This window comes from Physeter macrocephalus, chromosome 21 (assembly GCF_002837175.3).
Source record: "Physeter macrocephalus isolate SW-GA chromosome 21, ASM283717v5, whole genome shotgun sequence".
NCBI classification, from domain to species: Eukaryota; Metazoa; Chordata; class Mammalia; order Artiodactyla; family Physeteridae; genus Physeter; species Physeter macrocephalus.
Genome location: NC_041234.1, coordinates 68,202,471 through 68,223,466, shown reverse-complemented (window position 1 = coordinate 68,223,466; position 20,996 = coordinate 68,202,471). Strand labels below are relative to the sequence as shown.

The 20,996-nt window shown below is 33.1% G+C and overlaps 1 protein-coding gene across 7 annotated transcripts in view; it reads right to left on the bottom strand.

The window, feature by feature from the left end:
- The window catches only part of PCDH11X (protocadherin 11 X-linked), a 728,057-nt gene extending 709,281 nt beyond the window's left edge, over nucleotides 1–18,776 (bottom strand). For all 7 annotated transcript variants that reach the window (XM_055081827.1, XM_055081826.1, XM_055081828.1 and 4 more), the window contains exon 1: nucleotides 18,196–18,776. In XM_055081827.1, coding sequence (XP_054937802.1) covers nucleotides 18,196–18,735 — 540 coding nt within the window. In that variant the 5' untranslated portion in view covers nucleotides 18,736–18,776. The remainder of the gene's footprint in view (nucleotides 1–18,195) is intronic.
- Between the last annotated feature and the right edge of the window lie 2,220 nt (nucleotides 18,777–20,996).

Genomic DNA, 20,996 nt, shown 5'->3' with positions numbered 1-20,996 from the left:
TGCGGCCTCTCCCGTTGCGGAGCACAGGCTCCGGACGCGCAGGCCTAGGGGCCATGGCTCACAGGCCCAGCCGCTCCGCGGCATGTGGGATCCTCCCAGACCGGGGCGCGAACCCGGTTCCCCTGCATCGGCAGGCGGACACGCAACCACTGCGCCACCAGGGAAGCCCTTTAACTAATAATTTTTACACAACCATGAAATTAAATTAAAAAAATAATGATTTTACTAATGAAAAGAATAAACCTTTCTTTACTAGCTGAGTTCCCACAATGTATAACATTTTACAAACAAAAATACTCATACATATTAATTTTATCCTTCTAATTTTTATTCTAAGATTGGAAATTAATTTGGCAAAGGACACATATTTGTTTCATATAAATATTCAATTTATAAAGTGGATTCATTGCATAAGTTAAGATTTTGTTAGTGTTAATAATAAGTGTATTTTCTTGATATATAATAAAACAGAAAAAGTATTGAAATACTTTTGTGCAATTAATGAATTGTTTATCCCATCTGAAATTAGAAGAAAACCATCTCTCAAGTTACTTTGCTCTATCATTTAGCATAATGTTCCCCTTCAGTTACATAGATAAGAAAGTAACTTCTACACTGAAAATTAATTATATATTTTGGAAATTATAAAAAGCATTATTACTTCATAAAATCTCTATCAAAGGTGCTAATACTTTTTTATGTGCTAACACTTTTTCACTTATGACTCCTAAGGTTTAAGAAACTGTTCAAATTGCATTTATTGTTTAAACATTTGTGAAGTATTCTCTCATCTGGAAATGCTCATTGTTTGAAGGTTTGGGAAAGTGTTCAAAACACCCCGACTTGTCCTTGGAGTTACTAAAGATAACAAAATCTGCTCCTACCACACTAGGCGGTGCAAGGGTGGGCTAAAGCAGTAGTTCTCTGCTAAGGAAATTCCAACCCCCTCCCCCACACAGGGGATATTTAGCAAACTCTGGAAATATTTTTGGTTGTCACTTCTAAGCAGGAGGGTGCCACAGGGACTTGGTGGGTAGAGGCCAGGTATACTAATAAACTTCCTACAATGCACAGGACAGCCCCTGTCCTGTCCTACCCCATCTCACGAGAAGGAATTATCCAGCTCCAAACGTCAATAGTGCCAAGGTCAAGAAACCCTGGGCCAACACACTGAGAATTATGATCCTAAAAGGAAAAGACTAAATTGCATCCAAATGCAAAGTTTTACTCTGAAATCAGTATAACTACAATTATACTTGTAGCATCCAGCAAATAAATAATCAGAAGAGCCTCAGAAATATAAATGGAAAGAAACGAATCACATCTGTGCATAAGAATCGTTTGTACAAACATCACTTTTCTATGGCAGTAAGCCGACTATAAACATATTTTCATATAGACTATCTTATCTTGTGGTTAATTGTACTTTTAAGAACTCTGAGATCACCAATAAGTAATACCTAATTTTATGAAAATATGAATGGTTTAAATGTTTCTAGGAGGAGAAGCTTTTGACTTTATTTGTATGCTAGGCCAGAATAGCAGCAAACTAATTTCTATTTGTGACCAATGGAAGTACTATTGAAAACTTCCAAGGTTTACACAGTAGCTTGAAATTATAGGTGATAAAATCAACACACATTTAAAATGTAATACTTGAAAGTAAGTGAATCCCACTAGTGTCTAATGATCAGATCATCTGATACAGAACTGGAGAAATTTGATCTTTGGTTACCAACTAAAATTTTAAAATCAAGTTTTGATTCAGGTTCCAAGACACATTCTTATTCAATAAGAGCTAAAGCTATAGATGGCAATGAAAAACTGAACATTATGGGAAATATTACATATACATAGAAAACATTATTCTATTTATCTGATATGAATAAATGTCCAACTCTATTTTACATTTGTTAATTTAAACATTTTATTTTTTAATTATGTTAAACAATAATTGTTTATTATTTTTAAAATAAAAAGGGTGAATATATTTGATCTGTGACAACATCATATGAAAAAACACAGTGGTTTAAACATCCAGGGTTTCGTAGATATTTTCATAATACCATAATTCTTAGAGTTTCATGCATTGCTTACTGATTTATTGATGTACAGTCAGTAAACATATGTTTATGACAAAATATAAGAAATTTTCCACAGCTCACTACATATCTTAATTAATTTGTATCATATTGAGAAATAATGGATAACCCAGTGGACAGTACAGGAAAAAAACAAGAGCATGACAGCAGAATTATCACTATTTTCACTCTACCAGAAAGCTGCTCTACTTAAATCCCTTACTTATTATAACAATGCCTTTCCCTTATTCTACTAAAAGAGCTGTCATAGATGGCAAAACATATGACAATTCTTGACAGTTAAGGGTTATAAAATAAATGCTTCAAAGTATAAAGTTAGTAGAAAGGAGTTTTTAGTTTCACTCTCTTTTAAATTGGGACATTTTGGGGGTTTTACCTTCTTTTTTAATACCTACATTAAATAAAGTTTACCAAATAAGGTCATAAATAAGCAAAGGTATTTTCAGTCCTTGTGCAGCTACAAGTCTTAGTTTAAAAGGGTGGGATGAGGGGGACAAAAAGAGGTACAAGTTTAACCATAATAGGAAAATACTGTGTATTTGGAAAGTCACGTCTTGATACGATTTTTAGAATAAAATGTTCTCAAAATCAAGTTCTAAATTATAATGTCCACAAATACATTCTGTAGCATTAATAAGTTACTTTGATTAAAGGATGATAATTGGGCAATGTGGTAAAAGAAAATTATTTTTTTATCTTGACTAAGAATTAATGTAAAGGTCTTATATGCCAAAGCCAGTATAATATTACATTTCCCCTCTGGAAATCAAAGCAGAACTTAAAATTGTCAGTATCCACAGCCTCTGTATGTTTTCACAACCTCAGTAAGCCAATAGTTAGAAGAAAAATGGTTGAAGGAAACATGTACAACTACCAAAAAATCTTCAAAGTGAATGTAGCTACATCAAAATAAATTGTTAAAAGAGGAATCTGTTTATCAATGATGCCCAGTACATTGAGGTTTGTGATATCTCGAAAGTCCAATTTGAAATTCCTTTTAAAAATCCTTACTATTCTAAATAATCACACCAATTTGCTTTGACTATCCTCTTAGAAGGGGGAAGATGCTGCTCCTTGTAAAGTATTCTATATATAATAAAAACCAAGGACAAAGCTGCTACAACACTGATCAGAACTAGAGGGGATTTTACTAATAACAGGAAAAAATGTCTAATGGAGATGTGAGTTTATCCAATCCCATGAATAATTCTGGAATTTAAAGAAGTTTTCTGGGAGCCTTTTTTAAAATTGAAGTATAGTTGATTTATAATATTGCATTAGTTTTAGCTGTACAGTCTGGGAGTCTTGACATACATTTGCTGAAGTAGAAAATTTCTAGGAAATATTTTTAAAGTATTTTGGAGAAAAAAGGTAATGGGAAAATATATGATTCACTTAAATCTGATTATTAACTATAGAATAACAAAGTATTGACTACAGTTTAGAATGAATAATTTATATAGAATTATGATCAATTACTTTCATGCACATAATAGCAAGGACAAGAAGCTTGAATATTAAAGTGATGCTCAAATTATGTTTTGATTATCAAACTATAATTTAATGTAATCACAATTTCTCAAAAATTTGACAACCTTGGGATATATATTTTTCAAGTATAGCAAAACCCTATCAATGATAGTAGACTGGTAAACATTTAATGAATACTGGTTTTAACTTCTGAAAAAGACATTCTTCTCTGATCAAAATCATTTGTGGGAGGAGATATGGGGATATATGTATACATATAGCTGACTCACTTTGTTATACAGCAGCAACTAACACAACATTGTAAAGCAATTATACTCCAATAAAGATGTTAAAAATAAATAAATAAAATAAAAGCAGGTACTAAAAAAAAAATCGTTTGTGATTTGGTAAACTGCCAAGAGGTGGAAGAAAGACAATTATTTTAAAGTTAAGGAATCTAATAATAAGCAATTTGCATTTTAAAACATCATTACTCTAAAATCAAATGTAAACTATTAAACCATTGGATTATTAAACTAAATGAACTCTATACAACATTTTGTATTTAACTTGATTTTTATTATCACCAGAATTATTTAGGTTTGTAGTGATTGCTATTAACTCACCTAGATACTTGAATCTAATTCAATTATTTTTATTAGGGACTATACTAAAATATTCAAGCTATCTCTAAGAATTAAAGGCAAGTTTAAAAATAAACATACTTGAAATGTGTTTACTAATTCATTTAATCGCTTTGCTTTTCATGAATAATGCCATATAAAAGAACAGTAATCCTGATACGTACAACTGACTTTTTTTTTTTTTTTTTTACAGACTGGCAATCATTTTTTATTCTCCCAAACAGGAATAAAGCACATACCTCATTCCATTGTGTATGTCATAAACATTCTATTGCTAAAGTTTTTATAACTTTCAGTTGGAGGGATAAGATCACTGGGGTAGTCCACTCACTGCCGGAATAAAGGTCTCCCTGGCATCAGACTCCCTATCACAAAGACAGATTCCATAATGCCTGGGATTGAACTTGGACCCTGTGCTGAGGTGCCGCGATAAACAGTGTAAGTGCAGTGGCCAAGCCACTAAATTCCAGGGCCTTGAGATCAGTTGCTGACCACTCAAGACCCATGTCATCTACAGAGTGGAGCCATCATGATGAGGCAGGCTCTCTCGGTTATCTTGGGAGTCAGCAGATTCTCCCAGTGCTGCACTGGCTCTGCCTTTTGGTTTCTACTCTTTCCTACTGAAGACGGCCTAGGGTAGTTCAGGATCTCTGGAAATGTGTCTGTGAGATATTAACAAAACTTCATGAAAAATGTTTTGGTGGTCAAATAATTTTGAAAAATACTGCATGCTCTATCTCCCTCTTGGGACAGTCACAATTCACATGAGTATATTCAAGGCTCTGAGAAGTCCTGCTGTAAAGAAATTGGCTTAACTTCAATTTAGCATTTCTCAGATACAAATACAGGCTGGCAATCATTTTTTATTCTCCCAAACAGGAATAAAGCACATACCTCATTCCATTGTGTATGTCATAAACATTCTATTGCTAAAGTTTTTATAACTTTAACACGCATAATCATTTAGTGCAATAGTATGTATTTTATGTACAACACCGTAGCTATATAGGGGGACGGTGTTGGATTGCTCCATTCAGTACTGTCCTTAGACCCAGGCAAGACGAGCCTCTACCTGGATCCTGTGCTTTAGAGAACGCTGCATATCACAGACACATGTATTTACTTCAAAAACAAACAAACAAGGGTGGGATAGGGAGCGTGGGAGGGAGGGAGACGCAAGAGGGAAGAGACATGGGGACACATGCACATGTATAACTGATTCACCTTGTTTTTTTTTTTTTTAACTTTATTGGAGTATAACTGTTTTACAATGGTGTGTTAGTTTCTGCTTTACAACAAAGTGAATCAGTTATACATACACATATGTTCCCATATCTCTTCCCTCCTGTGTCTCCCTCCCTCCCACCCTCCCCATCCCACCTCTCTAGGTGGTCACAAAGCACAGAGCTGATCTTCCTGTGCTATGCAGCTGCTTCCCTCTAGCTATCTATTTTACATTTGGTAGTGTATATATGTCCATGCCACTCTCTCACTTCGTCACAGCTGCTAACACATATATATGGAATCTAAGAAAAAAAAATGTCATGAAGAGATTAGTGGTATGACGGGAATAAAACACAGACCTACTAGAGCATGGACCTGAGGATATGGGGAGGGGGAAGGGCAGGCAATTGACTTTTAAAATAGAATTCTGCATCATATCTGGTTCTATGAGTCAAGGCATATAGGACATTTAGGGGGTGAAATTTAAACTTATCTTTAGAAAAATGATTAGCTCAACTAGAATAGGATATGGGCACTCTTAAGTCACCATCAGAATACACCTGATATATATATATATATACATAATATGTAATATATAATATACAATATATAATATATATCTCCTGATGGTGACTTAAGTGCCCATATTTATCTATCTAAAAAAATATATATATATATTTAGAATGTATGTAAAAGAAATTCAAAACCCTGAGTGAAGTCCAGGCAAATCCATGAAGAAAACCAAAACATATGATGTAAAAATAATTAAATGATTATTGGTGACATCATGTTTTTTAATGTTGGTGAATGGAGAAACAACAACAGAATACAATGTGATACTGCATCCAAGTATCCATTATTCTCAAATCAGTATAATGAAGGAAAATATAAACTGTTCTTTTAAAAGTATTTATGAAGAATATGTCCATTCAGATGAAATCACTATTCTTCTCTTACAAAAACCACTCAAGGCTCTTATCTACAATTTAATTTTTAGTTTGAAAAGATGTGCAAGAGGTTCTCTAACTCATCAACTGTTTAGGCTATACTCAAATGGCCTCTAGATAAATAGGTACTCAGGGAAAATGGTGTAGAAAAGGAGAAATGGGGTAACACATTTAACTTCTTAAAACCTTAATTGTTTAGAACCTTGGCCAGAGGCTAATCCCTCCTAATTTTTGTGAGTCAAAGCTTGGAAGCAAAGGACAGATAGCCTTCATACATTTAAATAATGATTAAGGAAATCATATGTCCAAAATAAAAGCATTTTTAATGAAATTACATCTGCTTTCCATGCCATTCTCTTGCCTGTTTAGCTTTAGTGAACACTACATGACATGAACAATGCCAGCTCAGAAAAGGATTCACCCTACATAAATTTGATGATAGCATGTCTGCTGCCAGATAATTCTTCACAAGCCAATCTTTTGCCAATTGAGCTAACTCAGAATTGTTCACCTGAGAATTGTTCAGCTAAAATAAATGGAGAGTCCAGTTTGAGTTTGTGCAAGTAATAGTTTACTTCATTGATGTTATGCAGGAAGTGGCAGCTCTCTGGCTCAAGGTAGTTCAGACCTTTAGGAAGAACAGGAAACATAAAATGGCAAAGAAGAAATTAGACATTTTGGGTTTTATGTGTTGTGACCATATATTCTCGTGTCCCTGTTTAATTATTGAGGTGCCCTTTCACTTTTAAACTTGTCTTTATTTGGAGGATAAATTATGTGGTTAGCCTCATTTTATACAACGAAAGTAAATAACAGAAAACCAGGTGAGGATAAAATAGAGGTTAAAACATATATATACACAAAGATATGTATAAGGCACCCAAAGATAATTCTCTTTTTAATCTACAAATTGAATCTGAACTCTACAGGTCAAACCGTTTGTCCACTATGTCTGTGGAAATCATTTGAGAAAGCAACACTTAAAGTAACTACAAATACTGCCTAAGCAATAATCAAAGTAAGCAGTTATCTTTGTTGTTGTTGTTTTTGCTGTACGCGGGCCTCTCCCATTGCAGAGCACAGGCTCCGGACGCGCAGGCTCAGTGGCCATGGCTCACTGGCCCAGCCGCTCCGCGGCCTGTGGGATCCTCGCGGACCGGGGCACGAACCCGTGTCCCCTGCCTCAGCAGATGGACTCTCAACCACTGCGCCACCAGGGAAGCCCAGCAGTTATCTTTTAAAGCAACTACGGATAACTGCAACTAGGACAGCAAATCCAGTTATTTGTGAAACATAAATTGCTAATGTGTGAAATCACAGAGTTATGCAGTCAGTTATGTGCGGGGGAAAAAAACTCTTCCAATATCATAGTAACACAAAATACAAAAGCTGTTGTCAGTAAAAAGAATTGTGGATAACTCATTGTGGCAATGCACTGCAAATATGGGTGAATCAACTATCACTAACCCATTGGAGCAATCAAGTTTAAGAAAGCTTAACAGTTGCGGCAGATGAAACAATTGTCAGAAAACTGTGTAGCAAACCATGAAGATACTTTGAAATAACTCTTGAGGTTATCTAAAACAATAGTTTATGTTTACTTATAGCTGAATCTAATTAATACACTATGCCTTAAATTGGGGAAAATACAAAAATAATTGCTTCACCAAATTCCACAGTTGTCTCGTAATATCAGGGAGCTGTTTCGTAAAATGTTATTTTTACATTAATCAATACTCAAATAAGGCCAGCCACTAGATTGTAGGGTATGTAGAAGATTATCTCAGACAGGAGTCAATTTTTTGCCTCCAACCTTTAACAGTTTAGATTACAGAAGGTCAGACATAGTTAAAATGAGATTACTATTTAAAAAATACCAAATAAAACAAGTGGAGAAAAATTTTAAGTTACTTTAAACTACTTAAATTTGCCATAGTATGATTATATTTTTGTAGAATATACAGCTCAAGAAGTCATGTCTATTAGATAAATAACAAAAAAATCCGATTTCTAAGAGTTATAGGGATTAAAATGTCACTTTTATAAATCTAGCTATTTTGCATGTAAACTGGTTTTCTATGTGAGACCTCTAGCTTTATAAAAATCCATTCATTTTACCAATTAGGTATTTGATCTAAAGCATCATTTGAAGGACTAAAGCAAAACTCAAGGCAGCTAAATATGCCTGAAAACTCAAGATGGGTTTTCTGGAGAAAATAGATTTCAGAGAAATGTATAGAATCCTAAAACTACAGATGGATAAGCTAGTTCAGCCTATATAGAAGCCAGCCAACAATGTTTCAACTCAGTACCATATATATACCATCCCCAATGAGGAAATTTTCACTTTTCCAGTCCCATGAGTACTTCTAGTTAAAGATGCATTCCCACACCATTACAATGGCTTCCAAAGGCTTAAATATAATAGGATGGTCATCGCTACTTCTTCAACTTAGAAAGTTCTAGACTGGTTTTGGAATCTAGGATAATGAGGTATTTGAAGGGGTGATATGGTTTTGAAGAAAATGCTATGGCTATCTGTAGCTGATCCTTTAGGAATCACTTTCCTCAGAGTAAAATTAAAAGATTTGAAGGCCTCCTGAAACTCACAAAATCTGTTATATATTTAAGTCCTCAGAGAAAAAGCAGTGTGACACCACTAAAAGAAGTCAAGAATATAATCATCAAAATCAGAATTTTATAGATTTTTGTGTATTCAACCAACCTAAGTAGCCTTCATTTCATATTTACTTATGGAAGGGAGTTGAATATCTAAGTTAATCGAATATTCATTAGTTTGTATAATCGAAACACAATTATATTTTCCTACTTTTTGATAGCTATATGCACTCTCATATTCATCCATACAATCATTCAGTGACTTCAATAATGCACTATGTTCAACTAAAAGTAATCTATAAAGTTCTACACTTCTTTATTTATAATCCATTAAATTGTTTTTTTTTTTAAATTTGATCATCCCTGGATTGTTTAGAGCATCACTTTGTTCTTCTGTTAACTATTTACTTCATTATTTTCCTTACTGACAGCAAAGCTCTCTTTTTTTTTTTTTTTTTTTTTTTTTGTGGTGCACAGGCCTCTCACTATTGTGGCCTCTCCCGTTGCGGAGCACAGGCTCCAGACGCACAGGCTCAGCGGCCATGGCTCACGGGCCCAGCCGCTCCGCGGCATGTGGGATCTTCCCGGACCGGGGCATGAACCCGTGTCCCCTGCATCGGCAGGCGGACTCTCAACCACTGCTCCACCAGGGAAGCCCTAGCAAAGCTCTTCTTGTCCCTGACTAAGCTACTTTAAATGGATGCTTCTAAGCAAACTCTTGTGCTCAGTGAATATAAGGTACCCCTCCCAAACCAAGAAAACATACTAGTATCCATGAAAGTGTAGTTCTAGCAAATATCCTGCTGCAAAAATGACTTTTAAAACCTATTTAATTTTGAATGATTAAAAATTAAAAAATTCAAATTTGTTATTACATATCTCTCCTACAGAATCCACTGCAGTAAGACAATTTTGACTGACTTACAAGACAAGAAATAGGAAAATAGAAAAGAGTTTTCAGTGTGAAAAAGAAAAGATAGGACATCTAATTTTTAAAAATGGCATATGAATGAGATGTAAATAAAGCAATTCCAGATGGTAGAAGCTGTATATGAGAAAGTATTCACATTAACAATATCATAGTCATATGGAGGGCCAGGAGGAGAGAAAGACAAATGAGGAGAAGGAAACATTTGATTCAAGAGACAAGTTAAAGAAGGTAAATGGAAGTTTGTTTATTTTAAATTGAACTAAGTCAAGAAATAATTGTGGAGCCAGTGGCACTGATTGAGAAAGAGAATAATGTTGTCATATTTTCCTCTGTATACATATATAAAATATGTGTGAAAAGTTTAGGTTGTAAAATAAGATTTTTAAAGAGTATAGAGCATAATTTCAGAAAAATTGGGGGAGACTACAATCTTAAACCATAGAGCAAAACCAGTAACTACTGTTTATAAAACACTTTTCTTCAAGGCACTCAGCAAATTTTATATATTTTTCTTATTTCTTTAATTTTTATAATATCCCTGCCTGTTAGATAAAGATAATTTTATTTTCACGATTATATAGAAGAGGAATTGGAGGCATAGACAACAAGTTAGAGAATTAAGATAATAGAAGGACTCGTGTAATTACCAACACTAGCACAGGAATTAAAATTTTCATCAAAAATATTTTATTTCCAGTCTTGAAATTGTTTTGCAGATAAATGTTGGCAGAAAGTATCACTGCCACAATTGCAGACCTAGTAAAAAATAAAATATCATGAATAAATGAGGGTGCTGGGTGAAAATCTACTGAAAGTAGATTGGGAAATTTGAACTTGTCTGAAACTGTGAACACTTAAAAATAATTCCATGGTCTTAATGTCAGAATGACCAATTCAAGATAAAATGTTCTTTTAATATAATAAATGTTTTCTTCCTTACTATCATTAGTGTAGAAATATATTCCCCATAATGCCTTGTTATTAAGCTCCCTGGGGACAGTGACTATTTTTCAAATGTATTTTTATCCATCAAGACTTTGTATGCTGGGCACTTATTAAGTATATGTTAAATTTAGATGACTGGAATTAGACTAAGATGTTAGTTGGTAGTCAGTTACTGTTACAACTAAGAAAATACTTAGTAGAGTAGCTTTCCATTCTTTAGAGTTTTACTTCATTCTATTGGAGAAGCTTAAAATAATGGAGTTCTATATTTAAAATAAGTAAAAGGATAAGATATGTTCATGAGAACATCCTCCATAAAATAAAATTCCTGGTTAAGTGAGATCTCAAGGACAAATGTAAATTAGGTGAGATAACCTAAAACTTCATTTTACGCATTCAACTTTTAAAACTCCTTGTTTTGTTGAATGAAACAAAGTTTAAAAGTAGTTTTTTCAAAAGGTCTTTTATTTCTATTTCCTATTCTATAACCTTGTATTACTTTTCTTAGTTTACCTGCAAGTTTACAGACATCTACATGCAGCAATTAAAATATAAACATTCTTTCACTGTATTAAAAAAAAAGCAATAGGTTTCTTATGACTGATCATCTAGAATTACATCTTATATTTCACAGCAAATGAAAAATATATGGACAGCTATAGTTTTATTGTTTTAGTTGCTAAAAGACACATTTCTGTGTGCATGCATGTGGATATTATATTTTGATGCACTGAGTTCTCTAGTAATGAATATTTAACCTTTTACGAAGAAAAAAACATTATCACATAATTGTACAATAATATTGGTGGAGATATATTAATTTCTGCAGGCAAAAGACCAATGTATAAAGAACACTTCAAAATAGTTATTTAAGCTCTGTGTTTTAAAATTAAATTGAACTTAATACTTTCCTTCCTCTGGTACCTTCTATGTGCATTCAGAAACTAAAAGACACTTCAACAAAGATATACTAAAATTTAATTTGTGGTCAAAGCAATTTATTTTCTCTGTTATGCTATTGAATTATTCACACTTTTTATTGATTTATGACGATGACTCAACTAATAAATGCAAAGAGAGAATACTAATTTCTTTGGTATTTGATTTTGAAGTGAGAACTATTTTTCATATGCATTTTATAGTTTTTTGATAAAGAATAATTTCTTCAAAACTGGTCCAAATTCACATAAAAGCAAAAAGTGTAAAGCTTGGTAAAAGCATAAAGCTATTTAAATTATTTTATTCATCGAATTAAGTCAAAATCAGAAATTTCCCCCCGAATGACCTTATTGCTTTTATCATCACTTCTGAAAAAGATGTTACCACTTCTGGTAGAAAAGCTTTACCAATCCATCATTTTTTTTGGTCTAAGATTGAATGAAGGATCATAATTCAGTTCGCTAAGAGTGTTGTTATACAGTCAGTATAAAGTTGTATAGATCAAAAAAATAATTTATGCTGAACTAACTACACACATTGGAATGTTTATTATCTCCGATTATTAGCATCGATCAGAATTATGGGAGCCAAGTAGATCTGTATAACCAAACCTCATGTTTTCATTAAAGAGTTCTATAATTTTGTCTTATAACTAAATATATATTTAATAGATTTTAAGTCTTTCCCTTTGGCAGGCACAAAATTAAACATCAAATTGGTTTTTATTTCGATACAGTGAACAATAGAATAACAGATCAATAAACCTGTGCCTAATAATAATCCATGTAAAATTTAGCAGTATTTCTTACAGCTAGTTGCTATTATCAGGTCAAAGGGCAGAATGTGAGTAAATTAATCAAAGTTGGGGAGATGGGGGCTTCCCTGGTGGCGCAGTGGTTGCGTGTCCGCCTGCCGAGGCAGGGGAACCGGGTTCGCGCCCCGGTCTGGGAGGATCCCACATGCCGCGGAGCGGCTGGGCCCGTGAGCCATGGCCAATGAGCCTGCGCGTCCGGAGCCTGTGCTCCGCAACGGGAGAGGCCACAACAGAGGGAGGCCCGCATACCACAAAAAAAACAAACAAACAAAGTTGGGGAGATACATTTGCTCTTCAGAATCTTAGTTTATAAATTCTAGAATTGAGTTATCTAAAATGTCCTACATATATGTGTTTCATGTGGGACTATTAATAACACATGTATTTAATGAAAGGCGTTAGTGGACTATATTAACCAGGACTCTGATAATAGCAATGAGGTCAAAAGTTACTTAATCCTATTAGTGTCACACTCTCATTGTAATAAGACCTGACAACATTAATAAAGATTCATTTATGAAGAGAATGAGTTTTATGTTGTCATTTTTCCCCACTGGAGGTGCACTTTGATAATAACCCCTAGCTTTCAGGGACCTAACAGTCATTAGCATTTGACTGTCATCTCTTTTACTTTTTAGCACAGATCAAAAATGTTAACCTGCACATCATAGAATTCAGAGAATATAAAATCAAGTTATCTTAAAGCTGAAAGGGTGAACTTCCAAATAAAACTTCATTTTATAGTTGAAAACTGAGGAAATCACTATATTCAAACTCTTCTGAATATCTTTAGAGGCAACTTTGCTTTCTAAAGCAGTTAAATACATTGTTTGTTATAGCATATTATGTATATTATAGCATATTATAACATTGTTTGTTATAGCATATTATGCCTGCAATGGCATTAATGAATTTTACTCACTCCTCCTGATACTACACACTACTTTGATCCGTGGATACATATGATAAAGAAATATTAATTCCTTCAGAATAATAAAGTTTGCTTGCTCTTTAGCTCTACAATATATTATATGATGTCTCATTCTTGGCAAATGTATTCAAGGTTACTAAATCTAATGGTAGATAGAATTTTCACAATTTGAATTTTCTAATACCAGATTTCAAAGCAAATCTAAGTCTAACCTTAGTTTCATAAATCCAAACTATTGATCAACAGGCAAGATGTTTAGTTCTCATTTAGTTTTTAAAGTAAAAACCAAATATATCTTATTTTAAACAAAATAGAAACAAGGGACCAAACTTTGATTATGTGAAAAGACTCTGCCCAAGATTAACTTTTTTTGAGGTGGATGTAAAAGATGAGGATGCTTTATGAGATGGACAAAAATGTGTGAGGGCTTTGAGTTGGGTCATGAATCTGAGAAAAATTTGATCTTCACGCTCCATCAACACAGTCAACCTTTGAAACATCGTCATGCTTGCCTCAAGGGGACCAATCAACACACTGCCACTGGGCTAGTATAGAAATATTATTGCTGATATATGTGAGGGAAGATGAAAATCGGAAGCAGAAAATGAAGACATATGCAACACCATTACACAAACTAATTTCCCCTGAGTTCCAACCATGGGAAGAAGTAGATCCCTGTGGTTTATGTCTGTATCCTGAGTCAGATTGGTGAATTTCTATTTGTGAATGTACTAGCTTCCCTGACAACAGACTTAGAATATGAAAAAAAGCTTTATAAGTAACAGGCCATCAGAATAATAAGGTGGAATTTAGAAAGACATTGTAACTTTCTACTCCTGCACAACAGCTCTGTCAAATACTACTAGGGCTCAGTGGTATATATTTATTAGATAGGTGACACATAGATGCAGATAATTATATATATAGTACACAATATGTATGTAGGTATCGTGTACACATAGCATATACTATATACAATGTATAACATATATTTTAAAATATATTATTTAATAACATTTTTAAATGATATATTTATAATATATATAAAATAATATTTATAATATATACAAATGGCATACATATACATATATGTGTGTATATATAGATATATATAGTTATAGGTCTTTAGCATAGCTAGTCCAAATTAAGGGAAATTATATCAGAATATCATGGAGAATTCTCATTATACCATGTCTTTACTTGAGACAGGGAAAAGGGAAGATTTCACTTCTCGATATTTTTTTAAGTGGCAATTCACATCAAAAACTTATAGATGAAGTTTTTTTTCTTTAGAGTAACCTAATCTCTCAAAAATTTGAAAATGAACCTTTGCAAGATCATGTGGATAAGTTTTATTTTACCATAATTTTCTTTGTACTAAGCAGAATCACTTGGTAATCATGTTATTCATTCATTCCTCACTTTCTTTTCACTTTGCCTTTTTTCATTTTCTTCTTTTTTCTTCTTCTTCCTTCCTGTTAAACTTGCTGTGATCCCCACCCTCAAGGTTATCTATCTGTCTCTTTCTGTCAATCAAATCTAAGAGTCAGAAGACCTTATTCCGGTTCCCAATTTACTAGTCATATGATCATAAACAAAATAAATTATTACCCTGAAATGCAATATCCAAATATTTAAAATGTGTAATAATAATGCTTTCCGTTTTATGCCAAAGCACACCTAATATCATGAAATGCATAAATGAAATTAAAATATTTATATATTAATTTTTTGAAGATCAATATTGTAAGTTTTGTCTTATGATACTTTTTATGATATACATTTTGATACATTTATCAAATACCTTTATTTTCAGTTAATTATCTTGTTAATTAACATAGATTTGTTAATAGCAAGACACTTTCATGTGTAAATTGACCTAATTTTTCCTAGAATTTTTCTCTATATCTTCCCCTTCTCTCCCTTCATTATCTGAACTTTACATATACATTTTTTATTTCCTTAGTTAAGATAAACTGTGATTTTGCTAGTCTTGTCTACTCAACAAAAATAGAACAAGTTAATATTAATTAAATTCTCAACCTATTCTGCAGGACAGATCTTTTAAAATAAATTAGTATGGTTGGCCTACTTACTTTCAAATTATAACACTTATTAAAATTTATGGATGAATCATAACATGTTTCTTTTTTTTCTTTTTATTTAACCTCCCTATCCCCCCTCCCCCAGCGTACATACCACTTTCATGACAGGACCTTTTTGCAAGTCAAAGTGCACTCAGCTAACCCATGAGATGGCCCTCTGCAAGCCCAGGGCTATGCTTTGTGTTCCATAATTATTATTTTTAACAAGCAGTCAGGACGGTATTTGCCCATTGGGCCATACAAATGCCCCAGTACTTAGGTACATCACTTTTGGCTTATCACACATTCTAAAACAGAATGAAATTATAGAGCATGTCTATTTCTAAGACTCATCTAAGAACCTCTAGTGAGCCTGTCTTTATGTCACTTGCTGATAATCTTTCAAAGAAATTCAAATGAAAATAGATTTTAACAAACCTAAATTATGCCAGTGGGTTTATTTGTTTTTTTTTTTTAAATTTGAATTTGTTAAGCAGCTTTCAAGACAAATCAGAAATTTCTTGGAAGTTCATTAAGCTGCCCAGAGGGAGACATGACAAAATTATTCTTTCAGTAAAGCACTGCATTTCAAAATAACACATTTGTCAGGATGGTTGGGTGGAGAGACCCTATTACTAATTCCTGATTTAAATTTGGTAAGGTCCCATTTTGATTTGAATCTGTCAATTTTTATTTTCTAAATAAACTGCTTTTCTTTGTTTAGGCTGTGCTCTCCAAAATAGTAGCCACTTACCACAGGTGGCTATTAAAATTATGATTAATTAAAATTAAAAATTCAGTTCCTTGGTAACAGTAAACGCATTTCAAGTACTCAATAGCCACATGTGGCCAGTAGCTACCATATTGGATACCACAGATAATAGAAATTCCGTCATCACTGCTGGACAGTGTAACTGTCCAGTCATCTACTGGACAGTGTAACTTTAGAGATAGTATCCACTCTGCTATGCAACTTACTGTTTAAAGTAATAAGCCTCACATTTCTATAAACAGTCAAATGTTTCAATGCATCTAGAAAAATCTTCTATGCAGGTGTATCTACCCTCTAATTAGTGCTTATTCTTCCCAATTCTGCCCCTGTGAAATTTATATCATCATCCTCATATTATGACTGGTGAAACTAAAGGTAAGAAAGATTAAGCCGGAGGTGGCTTGTCTAGTCGGTGGTAAGCACAAAATTGTGATCTATATCTTTCTGACTCCTGCATATTTTGGCATTTCATCAAATAAGGAAACACCATTGCAAGGACCTTAGAAATGCTTATTTATAAATCATCCATCTTTTTTCAGTTTTTACTTCTTATATTCACACACAAATCCGCATTTCACTTGAAATCACTCAAAAGGTCTCTAGAGTTCAATTTCTGAATGTATTTATAAACAAATATATCTTCACAACATATCAGCATCATCTGAGCAGTTTTCCAATATTACACATCCTCCGTGCTAAAACCTTCAGATGATATTCATCAAAATATCTTATTTATGTGTTCTTTAAATAAGTTTAACATTGGTCATTATGACAATCATAATCTGGTAGTGAATAGTCAGAAAATGTTTATAAAACTTTGAAAATTGCTTGACCATATCTATATTATACTGGCACATTTGTTCTTTTACACATTTGCCAAGATCATTCAAATGCATTTTACTATATCACATACCTCAATCTGAGTTTTCTACTACTCTATATTATATATAGCCAATTAAAAATATTCACCCATTTGCTTGATAAATGCAGTCTCTCTGCACATATTTCAAAGAATACCAAATATTCCATTATTCTTCCCTCTGCATTTCCCACCCCAAGACCCAAATCAAACCAGAATAGGTTCTTTAGGTTAACTGAAACTCTTTGACTGAAAAATTGACTTATCCTTTACTGCAAATTAATGTTCTGTGTTTTCAAAGAATTGGAACAAAATGAAAATATTTAACATTAACCAGACATATCTAAAATTTAATCTCATTTTGTGACTCAAGAGATGCTTAAAGATCTTGCCTTGACTTGAAATCGGCATGAAAAATATTTATTACTACTATATCCGTGTAGAAATGCTAGTAATAAAAATGTTCTATTCACCCCTAAAATAAATTTGTCTTCTTTTCAAAGGACAAGATAAAGCTTTCTGTCTAAAATAATCACTTAGAAAACCTGATAGGTTTTAGATTTGCTTGTTTAGGCCAAGTTTGAGGCAAAGTCATGACAAGACAGATTAAAAGTAAGATATTGTGTAGGTTATTGATTTGTAAGTAGCAAAGCTGAACTCCTTGTCTGACCGCTATAATAGATTGTTAGTGGAAACACAAACAACTGCTTGAAAATGAACATACATAAAATGAAGATTCATAAACTCCATGCAATTGCAAAAATTACATTGATAAATTTTCTCTGCTATGCTTTACTTAAACTTTGTAAAATTGTGGTGATGGCTTACTCAAAATTTGAAGTACACTAAGATCCTTTTTTTTTTCTTCCCTTTAAAAAATGAGCTATCTTTAACGAAGCATTTTTAAAACGCACCTTAATTAGTTGGTAGTTTTGAACTCCGTTTATTCCTATGTCAGGATCAATGGCTGCTGGGAGAGCATATCGAGAGTTTATAGCTGAGTTCTCTGGAATTGATATGTTGATAACCGTTGCAGGGAATAATGGTGCATTATCATTTATGTCTTCTATTAGAAAACGTATTTTAACCAGTCTAAATATTTCATCTGGCAGAACGGCAACCTCCACCTCATAAAAGCAACGGGTGTCCACTAAGACACCAGCACATAATTTCTCACGATCAATGCGAGCTCCAGTAGTGAAGATCTCACCAGTACCCTCTTCAATTCGAATCAGTGGCACATCTCCGGTCTTGTACACTAACTTGAACTGCATAGGAGTTGTTAAGGACTTGTCTGGAATTAGCGACAAGTTGAGGTCTTTCAGCAAGTCGCCTATCAGGACGTTTTCTGGCATTTCTTCCCGGATGGTGTAGTTCTTCTCCTGGGCGCCAGACTGAAACACGACGCATGCTAACAGGACCGCAAATATATACGTCCCGGACAACAAGTCCATACCAGGCAGGATTGCACTAGTTTTTTTGTATCAGTCCACAGAGAACTGCCAAAGAGAAAAGAAGAGAAGAAAAGAAAGAGAAGAGAAAGAGGAAGGGGAAGAAGAAGAAGCAATTATTAAAGCCAAGCATTAATGTATGTTAACTAAATGCTCAGTTTTAAATTAAAATCACTAAATGAAATAAAAAACAAGGTCCTACTGTATAGCACAGGGAGCTATACTCAATATCCTGTAATAGACCATAATGGAAAATAATATGAAAGAGAAACATATATATATAAATATATAAAACCAAACAACTTGCTGTACAGCAGAAATTAACACATTGTAAATCAACTATACTTCAATAAAATAAAAAATTGCCAAAATCATTAAATGAAAATACTAGCACGATAAACACTGTTAAATAAACTAATGACAGATTTGTTTTGAATCTAATATTATGCATTTTTACATCAAGATGAAAGGTAAATTAAGCAAGATACCTTGAGTAATTATGAGACCCAGAATATTTATAAAGGTGTTCACCATTGACAAGATATATAAAAGATAATATTATAACAAGATAGTTAAAAGTAATAAAAATAATTTAAAACATTTAATTCAATAGTTAAGGAAAAGTAAAGGGATATGTGTTACTAATAACAAGAATATAATCATTTACTCTTTGTTACAATGTGGTTTTCAAATGCAATTCTTCTATGTGTCACGAATGTTTTATACAATATTCTGTGTGTTCAGCTCTGGGCCTCAAAATGTAAATATCGATCTAGGTTAGAAAGTTTGGATTAAAAAGAAAAGTCCTTTCAGAGAGGAGAGGGTTCAATATGGCAAATGCCTAAACATGGGAAGAACAATCATGTGAAAGAGGATTAAAGTTGTCTTTCTTTGGATGAGAGGAACAAGAATAGGTATAAAATTACAGGGAGGCAACTTTCAGATCAACTTAAACAACTGCCTATTAAAGCATTCTGGAAAAAAATGGTTTTCAGGAGAGATTGAATTCCATATATTTGGAGGTACTGATACCGAAGCTGTATCACCAGTTTAGATCTACATATTTATGATTTGTTAGACAATATCCAAACATTCAATGAGATAATTGGAGTGCAAGACATCCCAACTCTGAGAGTTTGTTTATCGATTGCATAAAGTAGTCCATGTGAAAATGGGTTTTCACATGTACAGACTGACATAAGAATTACCCAACTACATGAAACAGCTTGACTAGGGTTTAAAAATAAGAAAGGCATTTTAAAAGACTTTATCAAGTTAAAACAGAGAGTCAAGAAACAAACAATATCTCTGGCTGCTTTCCCCCTCCTTGCTTATTATTTTTCATTCACTGAAATCTGCCACTTTATTTCAGTTCTCTAGCTCTTCTGAAAAAATTCAACAAGGAATTTTTATTTCTTTATAAATTGCAAATTTGTCTTCAGTTTCCTTTATTAATTCTCAATTCCTATTCTCAATTTGATTTGTTAGATACAGTCTCAATTTGGTATATTAAATATCTTTTAATATCCAGTATCATGAAACATTTTAATATGCTTCTGGCTGTTATTTGTAGGTAATATGTTATATAAACTCAAAGTGAAATTTGTGTTACACTGCTCTAAACCCTATCAGATATTATATTTTTATAATTAAGTAGGGATTAATGCAGCTCTCAATTCATTCTGAAGTTTTAAAGTATTAGCTGACAGATGGTCATTTAAAAATCCATTATGGAAAAATATTAATGCACATAGGTATCTAATTAAGGAAGTTCTCAATTTTTATTGGTAATTGATAACCAATTAAAATTTACAAAAATTTTAGTCATAGTTCTAAAAACAGGAGGACACATGAAATGATATAAATAACTTGCTTTGATATTATGATCTGATTATGCCGGACAATGTATTACATTAAATAATTTTAGAAAATATGCATATTGACAGGCCTGAAGACAAAAAAGTGGGGAAAAAGAAACCTTCCTATTTGCAATCAGTAGCAGAACAAAAGCATTTGTTGCAACAATTGAGATAGCTTGGGTCACAAATAGAGCCAAGAAATGAGCTAAATAGACTTGAAGCATCTCATTTTATAAATTCTTATCACAGAATTTAAAAATTATATATTATGAGTCCAACCACTTTCCTATGTTGATCAGTTGGCATCATTTATAAAAAAAAATTAAGCATAATAGTGAGTAAGGCTGATGCTGAAGACATTTTCTATCCTAGTAAACAACACAAAAAGACTATTGCCTGTGGTAT